General features: G+C 55.4%; 1 protein-coding gene across 4 annotated transcripts; it reads left to right on the top strand.

Annotated features, from left to right (window-relative positions):
- Window positions 1–15: 15 nt before the first annotated feature.
- MYBL2 (MYB proto-oncogene like 2) lies at window positions 16–15775 on the top strand. 4 transcript variants are annotated; one of them, XM_027473191.3, is made up of 14 exons: window positions 16–175; window positions 1143–1236; window positions 2337–2408; window positions 2781–2873; window positions 4781–5001; window positions 5163–5319; window positions 6081–6350; window positions 7155–7541; window positions 8860–8999; window positions 10007–10106; window positions 10763–10876; window positions 11429–11545; window positions 12863–13009; window positions 15032–15775. In XM_027473191.3, the coding sequence occupies exons 1-14, from the start codon at window positions 156–158 to the stop codon at window positions 15158–15160; spliced, it is 2061 nt and encodes a 686-aa protein (XP_027328992.2). In that variant the 5' UTR covers window positions 16–155; the 3' UTR covers window positions 15161–15775. The 4 variants fall into 4 exon arrangements, with proteins under 4 accessions (XP_027328992.2, XP_038022298.1, XP_038022297.1 ...); XM_038166368.2 differs by lacking the exon at window positions 16–175 and adding an exon at window positions 222–375 and having other exon boundaries at window positions 15032–15341; XM_038166370.2 differs by lacking the exon at window positions 2337–2408 and having other exon boundaries at window positions 21–175; window positions 15032–15341.
- The last annotated feature ends 1655 nt before the right edge of the window (window positions 15776–17430 follow it).

Raw genomic sequence — 17430 nt, 5'->3', positions numbered from 1 at the left:
CGCGCGCGCCTCTTTGTGAGGCGGCGGCGCGCAGGCGCGGCCCGGCCCCGCGCGGGGGGGGGCCGCCGTTGGCGCGAGATAGGAAAAAAAAAAAAAGGGGGAAAAGGGGAAAAAAAAGTAAAAGCCAGAAGCGCCGGGCCCGGCCCGACCCCGCCATGGCGCGCCGCAGCCGCGGGTGAGTGGTGTCCCCGCGCTGTGTCCCTGTCCTTGTGTCCCCCCCCCCCCGCCGTGTCCCCCTGGGGGCCGCCTTCCCGCCGGGCTCGGGGAGCGGCCTGAGGCCGGCACGGGCGGGCGGATGGACGGACAGACGGAGCTGCCGGCGGACAGACGGACCGGGCACCCCCCCGCCCGCCCGGGGTCCCTCGGCGGCGTGGCGTGGGTCTATGGGGAGAATGGGGGGTGTGGGGGGGGAGGTGGGTGAGGGGGAGTGGGGTTATTGGGGGATGAGGGGGGAATGGGGGGAAGATGAGGGGGAAATGGGAGGTAAATGTGAGGGTAAATGGGGGAAATAGGAGGTGAATGGGGGGTAAATGGGGGGTAAATGGGGGAAATAGGAGGTGAATGGGGGGAAATGGGGGAAAATGTGGGGTAAATGGGGGGGTAAAAGGAGCAAATGTGAGGTAAATGGGGCAAATATGAGGTGAATGGGGGGTAAATGGTGCGAATGTAAGGTAAATGGGGGGAAATGGGGGGTAAATGGGGGGTAAAAGGAGTGAAATGTGAGGTAAATGGGGGAAATGTGGGGTAAAAGGAGTGAAATGTGAGGTAAATGGGGGGTAAATGGGGGATCTGGACCCGGGTTTTGCCCCCCCCCCCCCCCCCCCCGCCATTGGCAGCATGGTGACAGCAGCTCCTTGCTGCTGCGCCTCCCCCCCCCTCCCCCCCCCAGTCTGAGGAGAGGAGCAGGGCCAGCCCCTGGGCAAGGCCCTCAGGCAGGGACAGGGGCTGGAGAAGCCCCCCAGCTCCTCAGCGAGTGGCAAAGCACCTGTTGGGGTCTGCAGGGTCCCCTTTATGGCCTGGGGAAGGCCTGAGGTGACAGGGCTCAGCCTGGGGGGGTCTGGAGGGGAGTCTGGGGCTCCACATACCGTTGCTGCTCCCCCCCCACTGCAGTTCTCTCAGCAGCACCCTGTTTGTTTCGGCAGCGAGGAGCAAGATGAGCTGCACTGCCAGGACACCGACTCGGATGTGCCAGAGCAGCGGGACGGCAGGTGCAAAGTCAAGTGGACGCAAGAGGAGGTGAGTGAGAGCCTGGCGCTCGCCGAGGGCAGGTGTTTGGGGCATGCAGCTGTGCTCCTCCATCCCAGTCCTCGCCTGCTGGCTGCAGCCCCAGCTCACGTTGTCTCGCTGCTGGAGAAGGCCATGTGCCTGAGGCCTTAGCGAGAAGAAGCTCAGGTGAGTTTGAAGTACAGCCTGGAGAGCAAGGGCTCTCACTGCTTCCACACCTCAGCCTTGAGTGAGGCGTCAGCTGCCTGTAGCTCTCCAGTAGGGCCCTGGAGGATGGCCGAGGTCTTCAGTGAGATGACTCACACAGTGGACGTGCCCTTCCTTCCCTGCAGCTAAAGCAGGGAGTGCTGAGACTGTTAGGGTCATGGCTTAGTTGTTCTGGCTGGAAGCCTGAAACTGTTTGGGGTGTTTTCTACCCTCCTCCCCAGTTCCTCCATAAACCTCGTGTTTTGTGTGAAAACTACAAAATGTTCTATCTCCCTTGGAGGCTGAACATGTGTGAGAGTGGTCTTTGTGCAGAGGACAGGGAATTATTTCTTACCTTTGCCCAGCCAGAACACACAGGGAAGGAAGCCTGTAGCAGGCTTTGTGTGAGTGGTAAGAGTAGGCAAACCTGGGCAGTGACAGGGTGTACGAGAGAGAAGATGTAGAGACTCTCAGTGCAGGAAAGCAGCAGGCCGTCTGGCCGGTGGTGATGCACTTCCAACGGTTGGTTTCTTTGGCCAGGCAAAAGCAGTGTCTGAGTTGGGAGACGGGCTGCCTGGTCAGGGGTGTACTGGGGCTGGATAAGCCCTGGCCGTGTAGTTTGAGCCAAACTGCCCTGGGATGGAGATGAGGTGGGCCTGGAGGGGACCACAGCAACTGAGCTGATGTTTTGTGCTCAGCTCTTGTTGTCCACACCCTCGCTCAGAGCCCTGAGCCAAACAGCTGGGCTCCACGCACCAAGGTGCTGCGAAAGGGCAGTGAGAGCCACGTTCCTCCCCGTAAAGCAGACACACACACCTGGACAGTTAAAAACCCCTAGATTGTTCTCTTGATGCTGTCAGCCCAGGAGTGCCTGTGGCATGTTTTGCCTCAGTGTATGTGAAAGTGGATGTCTTTGTTCTTTGCAGGATGAGCAGCTGAAGATGTTAGTAAGACATTACGGGCAGAATGACTGGAAGTTCCTGGCCAGTCACTTTCCTGTAAGTGACCCCTTGCCCAGTTGGGAATCGTAGTGTTTGCATGTTGTTTCTTGTGCTCAGGGTGCTGGTTCTCTGTGTGCAATGCCTCTTGCAGTGGGACTCTGTTCTGTGGCTGCTACTGTCAAAGAAATCGGTGCTCCTTCAGGGCAGGGAGACATTTCTTGCTTAGAGGACTTTCAAGGGCACGTCTGTTGGAGCTGGGATGAGAAACTGAGGTTCCTGTCCCTGCCTTCCATGCCCAGTAGTCATAGTATGCCTTCTCTGTGCATCTGCAGGTTTTCCAGGGGACAGGCTGTGTGTGTGGGGGATGCTGTTACAGGGCCTTTTGGAGCCTCCAGCCTGATGTATGGCTACTCTGATTCCTTTTCCCAGAACCGCAGTGACCAGCAGTGCCAGTACCGGTGGCTGAGAGTGTTGAACCCGGACTTGGTTAAGGGCCCTTGGACCAAAGAGGAGGACCAAAAGGTAAGTCCAGGGAGGGCAGGGGCTGAGCCGTGACCCTCTGTGGAGAGAGCAGAGGTGTTGGACCTGCAAGTCTTCCTTGAAAACAGCAGGTGGTTCTTCCCAGTGGTGGTACCCACCAGAGCAGAACTCTGAGCTGTCCTGAGCAGCCTAACACAACTGTGGCTGTGATGAGCAGAAGCAGCTCTAGGCCTCTTCAGCTAATCATAGAATGGCTCGGGTTGGAAGGGACCCAAAGATCACCTAACTCCAACCCCTGGCCGTGGGCAGGGACACCACCCACTGCATCAGGTTGGCCAGGGCCTTGTCCAGCCTGGCCTTGAACACCTCCAGGGATGGGGAACCCACAGCCTCTCTGGGCAGCCCGTGCCAGGGCCTTACCACCTTCTGAGTGAAATCTCCTCCTAAACGCTCTCTCTGTTTCACACTGTACTGCTGCAGTAGGCTGGCAAGGGAGAGAGCAGAACAGGGAATTAATTCATCCAGCTGCTGGTAGATTTCTGCCTGACCTGGCCATGTTGGACCTGAGAGAAAATAAAACTGGCTTTTTGTGTGCTACAAACAGCCTAAAGCGGATCTCTAATACTGGCCAGGTAAACTGTGACTTCTGAGAGTGTTCCTCTCTGCCGATTCAGGAGTGAACTGTCAGTGGCTAGCTTAGACACACATCATCTCTATGTGCCTAAGAAAATTTGAAAATTAGTCATGTGCTTTCTGATGCAACATTTCCTAGTTTGTCGGTTTTTCTGTAACGCTCCTGCTCTCCCATGGCTTTCCATTTTGCTCCTGCTGCAGGCTGCTGTAGCCCCTTCTGCAGCCCGGGCTTCCTATCCACATATTACATCAAACGCTTCTTGAGGAAGCTTATCACGGTGCCCTCCCACCTTCTGACAGCTGCTGCCTGCTCTCCCCTTGCCCTGCCATGTCCCAGCTGCCACGCAACTTATTCTCGATGCCCCCTACCATCGTGGCAAGGCTGGGCTCCAGCCTTCTGCTCAACCTGAAACAGCCTAGAGCTTTTCTCTGCAGCCTCCCCAGCTCCTTGGGTTGTGCCGCATCTCGGTACCTTTGGCCTGTTTGTCTGCCCCGGACAGTCGGTCTGCAGCAGGGTTGTTAATTATGAACCCTTTGAGCTAGGCTCAGCTGGGCAGGGTGAAAATGCCTCTTTAGAGCCGTCTGGCCTCCTCTGTAGGATTTTGGCAGACTCAGTGTTACAGGCAGCAGGTTACATGGTAGTGATTTGCCCTGACTGGTGCATGGATGTATTTCAGGGCAACCAGAACAGGTTCCCCTCCCAGAAACATCTGCAGTGAACCTCAGGCAGAAGCGACAAAGCCCCAAGGTGAAGGGGAAGCAGCAAAGCGGATGGCTTTTAAGTGAATATTGCCCCTTTCTGCTTTGGAGCTTGCACCATGCGTCCTGATGTTAGTGGAGTGGGCTCTGGCATGTCCTGAGGGTGACACCCTGTGTTACAGGGGGCTGTGCCACGCTGTCCCTGCAGGCAGAGCAGTGCAGAGCTGGTGGGGACTGCCTCCACGCAGCCAAGGTCTCGGGAGAAGGGAGGGCAGAGGAGCCTTGGGGCGTGTGAGGGACTTGACGCTTGTTCTGCACCCCCTGCACCTGCCCATCTCCATCCCAGTTCTCTGTGAGCTGTTGCCTGTGTTTGTAGGTGTTGTGTGGCAAAGGGGCTGCATGAAAACAGCTCCCTTCAGAAACACGGCTGGGTTTTGCTCACAGAAGTGTTCACCTGGCTATCAGTGCTGGGTCCCTCCAGCTTTTTCCCTAAGGGGTCCTTCTATGTCTGCCCTTACCTGGTCCCCATACAGGTGGAAAGCAAAGCCTGAAGATGACTGTATTGACCCTCCCCTCCTTTGTTCCGTTCCCTTATTTCCCTCCCGCTCTTTTCAAAGGTAATTGAACTGGTTAAAAAATATGGCACCAAACAGTGGACTCTGATAGCCAAGCACCTGAAAGGGCGGTTAGGGAAGCAGTGCCGGGAGCGCTGGCACAACCACCTGAACCCTGAGGTGAAGAAGTCCTCATGGACAGAGGAGGAGGATCGCATCATCTTTGAGGCCCACAAGGTCCTGGGGAATCGCTGGGCTGAGATTGCCAAGCTGCTGCCTGGGAGGTAGGACCTCTTTGCTCACTGGTACCTTCGCAGCTGGGTGGTGGCCGGTGGAGATCCACGTGCTGGGCTCACCAGCTGGGGCTGGGGAGCTCCCAGGAGCTCTTAGCTGTGCTTTAAAGCTGTGCCTGATGGTGTTTTTTTTTCTGCCACTTGCTTTGCAGGACCGACAATGCTGTGAAGAATCACTGGAACTCCACCATCAAGCGCAAGGTGGACACGGGCGGCTTCCTCAACGACACGAAGGAGTCCAAGCCGCTGTACTTGCTCGTGGAGGTGGATGACAAGGAGAGCCAAAGTGGATCGAGAGCTGGGAGCCAGGTACCACGGCAGCACGTGGGCACTCGGGTCTGTCCTCAGCTCTGCTAACGGGCATCAGAGCTGTTGGGCCACCCTCCTGCTGCCTCTAAAGCTGCCTTCAGCACAGCCTGGTGTCTGTGTGGAGTCTGTGCCTTCCCCCAGCCTTCTCCGAGACACTGACTCTTGACAGATCTCCCCCTCTGGGAGCTAGAGGCATAACGTGTGCCCGAGCGTGTTATCCAAGTGGAGGACAGCAGTCTGCTAGTGCTGTCGTTATCTTGCCACCCCCAGTGTCAAGGCTGTTGGAGAGTCTGAAGATATTTTTTGGCTCCATTGTGCTGTTGCTGGTGGGAGAGGCTGCTCCAGATGGTGCGGTGAGGGGGGCATGGAGAAGAGGTGTTGTGTTCCCTCCCTGCTTTAGAGGCGGAAAGTGATTACACATAATTATTTCTGTGAAGAAAGCATGCAGTTTTTAAAGGTGGACTCTCGGGAAGCAGGAAATGCAGAATTACTGCTACCTGCTCAGCCTGCATTTGACTTCCCCCTGAGATACTGTTAAGAGAAATATTCAATTAAGCAGTTCTGTGCTGATTAAGTTGGATAGAGTCCTCTTTCAGATGCTGTATGGGACAGAGTGAGGGAGAACAGGGATGTGAGACGAGTCGAAAGGCTGGTATGAAGGCAGGAGATGAATGGGTCCCGGGATCCGTGCTCCTGTCCCCAGGCCTTGACTTCGCTCTCTTCCTTCTAACGGCCGGGCTTTCTTTCTTCTTGGTGAGCAGAGTGTCCTGCCGAACTGGCCAGTCGATGTCTCAGAAATAAAGGAAGAGGACGTCAGTGACGAGGAGGTGACGGGCTTGCAGGAGCTGCCCTCGGAGCTGCCAGCTGCTGACCTGGCAGAGCACAACGGCGAGGGGACCCCAGATGACGTGGTGCCTGAGGAGGACCCCGCGTGTGTCCCGTCACCGTACAAGTGGGTTGTCGAAGCCACCAACTACTTGTGCCCGACCTCTGTGCCTGCCTTCAGTGAGGCTCTGGACATGATTGAATCCGTAAGTAACAGACCCTTGCTACTCTGGCTAATGGATGGTGGCCGTGGTAGGGCCTGATTTTCACACCGTTCTGTTGATGAATTTACTTTGCCCCCTTGCTCATCGCCATGGGCGTCCTGAGCAGGGCTGGGGGGATTCCTTCAGGCTGGCTTTGAAGGCAGCAAAATGCTCTGGTGATGTATAAATGGGCAATGTCTTTGCAGCCGGGTTTATGAGATGATTATCAGGGAAACATTCACTTTGCAGGTGTAAAGGAGATGGAAGACTGTGCCCAGGGCTTAATGGCCCATTTGTGGGTCCTTAGAGGCCTGCCTCTGTGGTAGTTTGGGTATCGATGGGGCTGAGCTGTGATGGGTCTGGCTATTTTTAATCTGGTTCCAGCAGTGTGCTTTACATCAGGGCTCTGTCTCCACGGTACTGCAGTGACCAAGCCTGTAGTTCGGTGACAGTTGTGTCACGCAGCCCCTGTCCCTCGCCGCTTCTGGTTGTCCCCTGTGTGCAGAGGCAGCTGTAAGTGCAGCTGTGCTGTGAGACGAGCTGAGAAACCAACCTAGCGCAAATAAAAAAAACTGCCCCTTGCAAACCACAACTTTCAGCTGGATCCGTTCCCTGCCCTGCTTCTCAGCTGTGCTGACGGCAGAGGGGAGGAAGGCTTGAGCTCCTCTCTAGCCAGGCTCCTTGCAAAAGCTGCTGGAGTCTCACACACCTGCTTGTTTCCCCTCTTGGTTGATCTCTGCAGCTGCACCACTCAGCTGCTCAGCCCTCCTTCCCCGGGCGGTTGCTGAGGGCTTCCTTTGTGCGCAGGACCCAGACGGGTGGTGTGACCTGACCCAGTTTGACCTGCCCGAGGAGCCCTCCGCTGGCAGCAGCAGCAGCAGCAGCAGCCCCGTGAGGCAGACGCCCAGCAAGCCAACGCCGTCCCTGCCCAACGTCACCGAGTACCGCCTGGACGGCCACACCATCTCCGACCTCAGCAAGAGCAGCAAGGGGGAGCTCATCCCCATCTCCCCGCATGCGGAGGTGAGCTTTGGCACGCCGCCCTCCGTGCTGAAGAGGCAGAAGAAGAGGAAGATCTCCCTCTCCCCCGTCACGGAGAACGCCCCCAGCACCAGCCTCTCCTTCCTTGACTCCTGCAACAGCATGACGCCCAAGAGCACCCCTGTCAAGACGCTGCCCTTCTCCCCCTCTCAGGTAAGGAGCAGCGGCACAGGCCAGCCCATGCTCCTCTGCATGGGCTTGTTTGTGACCCAGTGAGCATGGCAACGCTTCACCTGCTTGCCTCTGTGCTGTGTGTTCCCAGCAGCTCTGCCAGCTTTGTGTTTCTCCTCCCTGGGCCGAGGCAGTGCCAGTGCACGGGGTGTGTGTGCACCTTCCTGGTAGAGCAGGGTGCGGAGCTGCCTTCTGGCACTGCTTGGCTGCAGCGCTGCCCTTTCCCCGGGAGCAGCAGCCTGTGTTGGCCTCAGCAGGAGCACTTGCAGCACAGTGCAAGCCCTGAGCGATGGACAGGGCCGCTACGAGGAAGGAGCAGCACTGTGCAGATCCACTCCTGCGTGCTGCTTCTGTCTCTGGGTTGCTCCGTGCAGGGCATAACTGCCCTGGCAGTGGGGTAGCAGTGTGGCAGCAGTGCAGGTGGCTGTCCCGGGGTATTTCCAGCTAAATCATCCACCCGGGCTGGGCAGCACATGCTGGTGCACGTCTTTGAGTTGCTGTGCTTGGGAAAATGCTTCTGGGCCTTATCTTTGTTGCAAAACAAACTCAGCAGTGTTCCATTTTACCATCGTTCTTACAATGTCTGCACATGTGCGTGCATGGTTTCCCCCAAAACAGCTTGCTGAAGCACTGTGACATTCAAACATCCTGACTTCTGCGTTGATGTGGTGGAGTTCTGCCTGTAAAACAGGATAAGTCACCCAGCACAGCTCCCGCAGCTGCTGTCATTCAGAACCCATCTCCCAGGGCCACTCGCTGGCTAAGCCTGCCAAGCTGTTGTATTGCTGCTGTTTCTGCAGCCCTTGGTGGCACAAGGGAGAGCACCACAGGACACTGACAACCAAGTTCAGGTGGACCTTGAATGTGGGGCCAGCAGGAACAGGGAAAGCAGAGTAGGGCCTGAGCTCAGAGCAGGATTTTGGTGTGCAGGTAGTACCTTTCCTTCTCTGCTTTTCTTGGCATTAGCTGGACCAGTGCAAGCAGAGACCCCCTCCACCTTGTAGCTGCCCAAAGTTGTACCTGCTTTTCCTCTTGGGAACTGAATAAACTTGATAGGTGTGAGGCACCTTCTGGCACCTTCGTGCACGTGCCCACATACAGGACGGTACCACAGCAAGTCCCAGCTCATACAGGAGTCGTCCTGGTTCCTTCTGGAACAGATGTGCTGGTGCCACTCGGTATGGGAGGGTTGTCCCTATATCAGGCTTCCCACTTTATTTAAGTAGAGATAATGACCAGTGATTTTGTGTTAGGCAGTCTGAGACTGACTGTGCGACTCTTTCTTTCTTGTGCTGTGCAGTTCCTAAATTTTTGGACCAAACAGGATACGCTAGAACTGGAGAACCCATCTCTGACCTCCACGCCTGTGTGCAGTCAGAAGGTGATTGTCACCACCCCGCTGCACAGGGACAAGACCCCTCTGCTCCAGAAAAACTCAGCGTAAGTCCTTTCTTTCTCCTCAGCCATTCCCTGATACCTGAACATTGTCCTTTCTCACACGAGTTTGATTCAAATCAAGCGTACCTCCCACGGCACTTGTACTGTCACTACAGAGAGAGTGGCAGGGCAGTCTGGGCATTTCCTTGAATCAGTGTAGCACCCAAAGCCAGTTGTTGCCCTGCAGCTGCAGGCCACAAGTGTCCCATCTGGTTGGGGCCACAGCCAAGTGACCACCGCAGTGCTCAGCTGCCGGGTGGGCTGCTGCCTTCTGTGCACATCTTTGTCTGAGAAACACTGCTGCGAGCCCTGTGCCAGCAGGGGAGGGATTTGGGCTTCCTCAGCAAGGGCTGTTCAGATCCCTCCCTGGAGCTCTGCAGCCTCAGCTTCACCTGACCTCTGGGAGCCCATGGCCGCGATCTGAAGGCACCGTACCAGCCAGGAGAGGGAGGGTGGCCTGCACAGCGAATGATTTTTGTCTCTGCACGTCACTACGCTGGTGCAGCACTGTGTGTGGAGGTGCTGGCTGTGGTTCCAAAGCTGGCATGACCCAGAGCAGCTCCCACATCCCGATGGTACAACCTGGCTGCTCAAAGTGTGTGCCCCAGGGGCTTCCACTGGTCCAACTCTGATGAGCACAAAACCGTGGCTGGTCCTGGGGAGCTCTGCCAGCAGGGCTCTGGGATGCCCATGTCACAGGTGTCGTCCTGCTTTCTGAGGAGGGTGCTGGAGCAGCATAGTTGGTACTTCTGGGGGACATTTTCCCTACTCAAGGCTCCTTGGTGCCTGTTAGCCCTGCTTATGCCCCAGGAATCACAAAATTGTCTAGATTGGAAGAGACCTCAAGATCACTGAGTCCAACCTCTAATGCTCCAGCCAGGCAGACGGTTTCTGCTGTCACTGTGTGAGACTGCAGGTGGCTCGTGTAATAAGAGGGTTTGGAAGAATGGGCTTTACTTAGTGGTTTATGCCACGTTAATCCTTTTTTTTTCCCTACTTTCCACTGCCAGGTTTGTCACGCCAGATCAGAAGTATGTGGCGGACAACACGCCGCACACCCCCACGCCTTTCAAAAACGCCCTGGAGAAATACGGACCAATAAGGCCCCTGGTACGTAACAGACAGGTCTGCGGCTCGCTGCTGGCAGTGCCTTGCTCCCAGGACACGTGGTGAACGCAAAAGGGCTGTGGGATAGTTTGCAGCCGAGCTGTGAGCCAGCTGTCATCTGTGCAGTAACAGGGTGCGGCCTGGTAGTGCCAGGCGGAGGTGAGAGGGATGAAGAAGCCCTGGTCAGAGTGAATATGGCGTGGTCGGTAGCGGCAGGACTTCTGGCTGCTCTGCAGAGCTGCCAAAATAGCCCAAACTGCCCTTGAGTCAGTGGCTGGCTGCTGATGACCTTGAGGCAGAGCAAGGGAACGATCTGCCTTTGTGTCTGGGTCACTGAAGGGAACTTAACGCAGGTGCTGAGGGCTGGCAGCTTCAGTATGCCACGACTTCAGGGCTTGCTGCTCTCTTGATGGTATGTTTGGGATTTAGCTGGTCAGACATTCTCCTGTGTATGGAGATCTTGTGAATCTGTTAGGTTAACAGAAATCTCGTCATGTCTTTTCCTGCTGGGAAGTAAATACTTTGCAATGTTTGTCTTCCCACTGGGAGCTCCTGTGGGCTGCTCTGGCCCTGTTGTCTGTGGAGGGAATAGCAGAAAGTGTGCTCAGTGTACGGATGTTGATTGTCCTATGCTCTCTCTTCCTGCCTCCTCACACCAGCCCCAGACTCCTCACCTGGAAGAAGACTTGAAAGAAGTTCTCCGAAGTGAGGCTGGCATCGAACTGATCATAGAGGACGATGTGAAGCCCGAGAAACAAAAGAGAAAACAAGGGGTGAGCTGGTTTAACATCCAGTATCTGCTTGTGGGCTGTCCTGTGTTGTTGAGGGGTGTCTTTGCTGGTTGAGTTCATCCTCCTGTTGATGCCAAAAAGCTTTTCAGTGTGTGGCTGCTACCTTTTGGTCAGCGAGAGTGCTCGTGTGCCTGAGGTTAAGACCTGCTTGAAATACTGTGAGGTGTGGCCTGAACTCACATCTGTGCTAGGAGGTGCTGTCTCCTAATGTACAGGAGAAACTCGTGAAGCATTTGTGGAAAGCTGGGCTCCCCAGAGGCTGAGGACCGGTACACAAAGGCTCAGTTGCCAAATGTGTTGTGGCCTTCCCTTCCTGCTGGAAGGGGCTTTCCCTTCTAAATCAGTGGCTCTTGGTGCCAGCGAGGAGAGCACTAGAAGCTGCTGTGCCCTGTGGTGGGGAAGGATGCAGTACATCTACCTGAGGTGCTGGTAAAACACAGATGTGGGGTGATGTGGGCTTGCTGTGCACCCTCGCCCTTAGGAGAGGAGGTCGCCGAGCTGATTCGTGCTGACACGTGTGTTTGTGTCCCCCAGCTGCGCAGGAGTCCCATCAAGAAGGTCCGGAAGTCGCTGGCGCTGGACATTGTGGATGAAGATATGACGCAGAATGTGCCTGCCCTACCCAAGAACATCTGCTTCAAAAGAACCCAGGTGAGGGGTGCTGTGAGCAGAGCAGGGAGAGGTTTGGCTGAAATGGGGCTGAGAGGTGAACTTGGCTGCTGAGCTGTTCTAGCAGGGGATCTCTGGACACGGATCTGGGCTGGTTGGGTCTGCAGTCCTTGTCCAGGATCCTCCACAAGCTTTCTGGAGAGCTGTGGGGGGAGAGTGCCTGCCCGAGAGGTTAGGGTGGGTTTTTAAGAAGAAGGCAGCAAGATGGGCTTGGTACCAGCACTACACTATTTCTCCTCCTTGCTTGGCTGCTGCAGAAGCTGCTGCTCTGCTTCTTGCTGTTGTCAAGCTCTGCGTGTAGGTGAGGAGGCAAGGGGCTGTTACAATTCGTGTTCTCCAATACCAAAGCACAAGCGTTTCACTGACATGCCACATGCCCAGAACTCTAAATGCATTGTGGCCCCCTCCATTCTTATCCCACCACATGTTTGTTTGACCTCAAGGGTCTGGTTTAGTGAGCTGATCCTGCAGGCCAGTATCAGAAGGGGAAGATAATCACTTACTCTTGGCCACTTTGTCTCCCTAAATTGAGTAGCCAAGGGAGTGGATGAACCCTTGATGCAGCGCTGTTGCGAGGAAGGAGGAAGCAGATTGCTGCTCTTCCACCAGCAGCTGTTCTGTAGCATCAAGCTGTTACTGAGAGCATTCCCAGGCATCTGTGCTGCCCCGTGCCTCAGTGCTGCTGAAGCAGAGGGCTTGTTCTGCTCTCCCAGCACTTCTCTGGGCTTGGCTGTAGGCTTCTTCCCATCACCACTGATGCTTTTGTTTGCTGACTTTAGCACCGTTTAGACTTCTAGCCCTTGAAAGCAACAGAAAGACTTTTTCTTCTGACAGTAGCAACTTAACATAGGGTCTACAGGATCCAGAGCGCAGGCATGGTGTGGGACTGTAGGTGAAATGAATCACAGCCTGAAGGGGAGAGACACTAGGTGAATAGAAATCCTGGTGACAAAGCTGCCTGCAGGAGTAGGTGCAAATTCCCTCCTTGTTTGACCTCCCAGCTGCTTTTCTGCCTGGGAAATGGGAGAAGCCTTACGTGCTCTCGTCTTCGGAGCCCTCAGGCAGCCCTTGCCGAGGCTGGCAGTAGGGTGAGAGGCACCTTCCTGCCTGGAGATGAAGGCTGTGTTTGAGCACAGCTGCTCGTTTCTTGCATCAAGATCAATTTCAGGCTCGGCCACCTGCCTTTGAACCTGTGGATGAAGTGGTGGATTTGTTAGCTGGCCTTTTGGCCAGGCCAAATAGCAGCATTGTTAGGGCAAACGGACTTCTTTCCTCATACAGTTTTCTCTCCCGTTGCAGCCTGTGAATTTCCTGTCGAGGTCCCTGAACTTTTCCTCCTCGAGCAGGAAGAACGACTGCGGCTTGCTCAACAGAGCCTTTGTGCAAGTGCAGTCAGAGAAAATGTCCTACAGGAAGATGCCAAGCCATTTCAGACCGCCGGCACCGGTAAGCCCTGCAGCCACTCCTGCCCGTGAGCTGGAGGTGCAGCCCTTGTCCCTCCTTGAGACCAAGCTCAGGAGGAACGCCGTGCGCTCTTGTGTGAGCATCTGTATGCTGTCAGGTCTCTTGGCACCCAGCTTTTGGGATACTGAAGCAGTAGCATCACACCACAGCTCCCTCCCCTCTCTCTGCAAGCCCGCCCTTCTGCTGGAGCTCAAAGCCCCATGGCTCATCAGAATGGTGGCCTACGCAGCCCTGGATTTCCTCCTGGGAACCTGCATCCCGTCCCAGTCCATCAAGGAGTTTAGATGAGGAACCCAGAAGCGAAGTAAACCTTCCTCTTCCCAGTGAGCACTCCTCGGGTGGACAGCAGCAGGTTGATCTTTTTTTCTCTGACCACAGCAGCTCTGTGAGGTGCTATAGAAGTGCTAAACACAAAGGTACTTTCCGCCCCTGTGATTTTAGGGTATTTCTAGGTTGTGGTGAAGGCTGGGTGACACAGCATAGGCTGCATTTATCCTGCTGTTTACCTGAGCAGAGGCATTGCAGAGCTCCAGTGGGTGCTGTTTTCTTGCCCCTCCAACATACCCTGTGCTGAGGGGCTGGTGCCCTTATGGGTATTTGACTCTGGGGCATAAAGGGTTTCTTGTGTTCTCTGTCAAACCCCAGGGTACCAGCTGATGTACTTGCAGGCAGAGAGCAGAGGTGCATCCCCACTGTGTTTGGGTAGGGCGCCTTACATGGGAAGGGCATGATTTTTGCAGGGGTGTGCCTGGGCCAGGTCATGAGAGCTCTCAGGTAGCTTGGGTGAGGATAGAAGTAGGTGTTTGCCCTGGTGAGGGGTGAAACTGCAGCTGGGGGCTGGTGTGGGGAGAGGTTCAGATCCCAGGAAGGGCTCAGGTGCAGCGTTGTCTTTTCAGAGCAGCCTTGGCTCTGCCTTCAGCTAAACACAGCATCCATCCCTGGATTAGAGCTGTCTGTTGTGAAAGCTTCCTTCTGACAAATACGTACTCCTCAGCCAGAGTAATTCCTTCCCCTTCTCAAAGTAAACCCTACTTAAACACTTCCATTTCTCCTGCTGTCCTAGGCAGGGTCGTACTGCTCCGAGTGCTAATAGACCCATATAAATAAAGCTCTGCAAGTGACTTGAGGGTGACAGCAAGGCAGCTTGTGCGGTGACAGAGTACAGGTGTGCACTGAAATGCCGCTGCCCAATGACAGCAGAGCTGCCTGTGGTGTTCCCGGGCTCTTGGGATTTATTGTACCACCCTAGTGCTACCCACAGTGGCAGTTACTTATTATTCCCACTTAGCTGTGGGCTGACCCTAAATCAGCCCCAAAGCCGTGCTGTGGCTGTGTGGGGCGTTGCTGTTAGCAGACGCTGCACGTCCAGCTCTGGCTCTTTGCAGTGCCTGTGAGGGGCTGTTTCCAGTTCAGGGCACTGCACATCTCTCAGCTGCATTTATCAGGGTGTTTGCAGAGGCTGGGGAAGCCGAAGCACCTTGTGGGAGCCCTTCTCACACACAGGGCCTGAGGCCCACATGATTTTCAGCTCTCCCTGCGTGCTGGGAGGCCAGGCAGTGCTGCAGCTCCAGGCACCACCCACTGCTGAGGGTGGACGGTCTCTGCCCAACCCAACCCTTTGAGGTCTGGGGCTGAGCAGCTCCTGTGGGAACTGAGCTGGTTGGGAATAAACCCCAAAGCTGGTCTTGGATTCCTTTCATCCCTCTGGACTCCACAACAAAGCTTAGTGGGGTTGTGCTTTGGGGTTTTGGTCTCAACTCAAGCAAGGGAAAGCCCTTGAGGGACCCATGGGTGGTTCTGCAACGGAGCGCTTACCTGGGAAACTGCCAAATGTGCTCCCTATGCTAGAGGTTTCCATTTTCCATTGGGTAGCAAGTAGGTAGTTTTATTTTCACACACTGCTTTAAAACAGGTGCTTGTCCCACTAGGACACACCGAGCAGGGTGCCCAGCCCCCTCCTCTCCCATGACTGTGTCCTACAGCTGCTTTCTCTTCCCTCCGTAGATGACCAGAGCTTGGAAAGCGGTGGCCTGCGGTGGAACTCGAGACCAACTCTTCATGCAGGAGAAAGCACGCCAGTTTTTGGGCATGTTGAAACAAAGCCACACATCAAGGACCTTAATCTTATCATGAAGGATTGTTCTGCTCTTTTTATTTTATTTTTTAAATTCCTTTTATGAGTGGAGGGGAGGGAACCACAGAGGGGCGAGGAAAATGAAATCCTCTGCAAGGCCTTAGCCTTTAGGGGTGATTTTTTTCCCTCTGTTCCCAGGTAGATCTGCATTGTATTAAATTGGGCTAAGTGCTGGCTAAAGCGTGGGGTGCGAGTTCTGGAATCATTACGGAAAGGCAAACGAGGGAGGGGTGGAGAGCTGACAGCAGGAGCGCCCTGTGGGACCTGGGCTCTGCAGGCAGAAAGCTGCGCCCCACATGCACTGGGTGCTGGACACGGACCTTGTTGGCCTGGATTCCACCCTGCCTGCTCTGGTGCCTCCGGAATGGCTTCTGTTAAGGTTCCTGCACGCCTCACATCCCACTTCTGTCTTTCTCCAGGGGATGGAGAGGTTCTCCTGTGTGCCAGGACAGGGGAGGCGTTGTGCTCTCATGGGGAATGTGCTTTGGGGTGACCCGCAGTTGGAGCTGGCCGCCTGCTCCCCACGGGGCTGCTTTGTGCTGCAGGGTGGGAGCAGCGGGTGCCTCTTCCCAGGGCTGTGCTGCCTCTTGAAATAAACGATGGTGCTAACAACACCCTGCTGACCCTGTCCTTCAGCCTCGCTTCGACTGCCTGCGGCCTCACCATGCGCGGAGGGTGGCAGCGCTGTGCCGGGTAGCACGCTGCCAGCTGCAACATTTTGGGGGCTCCTGAGAAGGGGAGGGAGTGGAGAGGGGCAGCTCGGGGTGACTGCACCCCTCGGGCAGCTGCTGGGTGCTGCTGGCCCAGAGGAGCCTCTGCAAACCTCGGTTCCTGGGCGGTGCCACCTGGCTCTGTGCCCCCTGCGGGGGGGAGGCTGGCCCAGCTGGCCAAAACGCTCAAAAATCAGTAAGTGGTGGGGCTTAACGCTGGAGACTGAGTCTGTAGGAGACCTGAGGAACAGTGCTGCTGCTTACATGCGGTGTGTGAGATTGGCTGAGCTCAAGTGATGAGCAGAAAGGCTCGGGGCTTGTTATGGAGGCAGGAGAGCCAAGATAGCGCAGCAGGAAATGCATTTTTGTGTGGGATCTGTTTCCTGTGGGACTTCTTCCCATGTAGGGGAGAAAGGATGGCTGCTTCTCACCCCCAACGGTTTCATCAGGAATATGTTTTGCTACTTGATAGGAGGGTGAAAGAGGGGATGGAGGCTGCAGGGAGCGTGGGCTGGAGAACAGCACGCGAAGCTCCTGGTGGAGCAGAGCCTCTTCCGTTCTCTTCCCTTCAGGGACTGGAGCCGTGTGGGTGCTGCCCTTGCGGTGAATTTTCTTTTGTTGTAGCCAAGGCTGAAATGCAGCAATGAGAGCAGCACACGGCTGCACTGGGAAGCTGCTGGAGGCACTGAGGAGCGGCTCCCTGGTCAGACTGGCACACAAACAGCTCTGTGAGTGCCCATGGATCTCTGCTGTGAGGTGCTGTCCCCTGGGAGCCAGCAGCGGGCTTGTGGCAGACGTGCCTTGGGTGGGTGTCAGCACAGCAAGGGTGTCCACACGCCCCTTCCCCTCTTTAGGGGCACTCTCTGTAGTCCCTTTGCAGGCTGGAAAAACAGGGGAGTGCTGAGGACGTCTTGTTTCAGGCTGTCATTGACGTTGGCAATACAGAACCAAAAAATCCTTGCTGACAAACTTGTTAATAAAACCTTGGATCCTGGGAAACAAGGGAGTTTTCGGAGCCCGGCTCATTTTTCATTTCTACAAGCTCTGGGCCAAAGCAAATCCATGAAGTCATTTTTATTTCTGGTTCTCGGTGCTGCAATGTTTGCTTTGGAAATACGGCTGGGACCACTTGTCTGAAAGCCTGGCTGTAGCTGGTTGGATTTTCTTGTTATTTTAAGAGAAATCATCATAAAACCATCCATCCCTGTTTGGCCTGGGGGGCGAGGGGAGAAGCAGCCTTTGGGCACCTCCCGGATATTTTTGTCCTAATTGTCTTGGACGCATCCCAAGCTGATCCTTATTTTCTTCCGAGCCCTTGGCGTTGTGAATTTTGATTGAGATCATCCACACAACTGCTCTCCGTGGGGACTGCCGCGTGGCCAGAGCTCCGGCACCTCCCAATGGCTTTTGGCTTTCCTCTGCGGGAACAGAGGACGCTGCTCTCTGGGCTTAGAGGTCTTGCTCATTCCTGTCCTGGGTGCCTTTTAAAATAATAATAATAAAAAAAATTGCATTTGCTTTCCTGTGCTGACGTGAGCTGGGAGTGGGCGCTGCCAGCC

This window comes from Anas platyrhynchos, chromosome 21 (assembly GCF_047663525.1).
Source record: "Anas platyrhynchos isolate ZD024472 breed Pekin duck chromosome 21, IASCAAS_PekinDuck_T2T, whole genome shotgun sequence".
Taxonomy (NCBI): domain Eukaryota; kingdom Metazoa; phylum Chordata; class Aves; order Anseriformes; family Anatidae; genus Anas; species Anas platyrhynchos.
The sequence above is the reverse complement of the archived record's forward strand: the minus strand, read 5'-3'. Positions and strand labels throughout refer to the sequence as shown.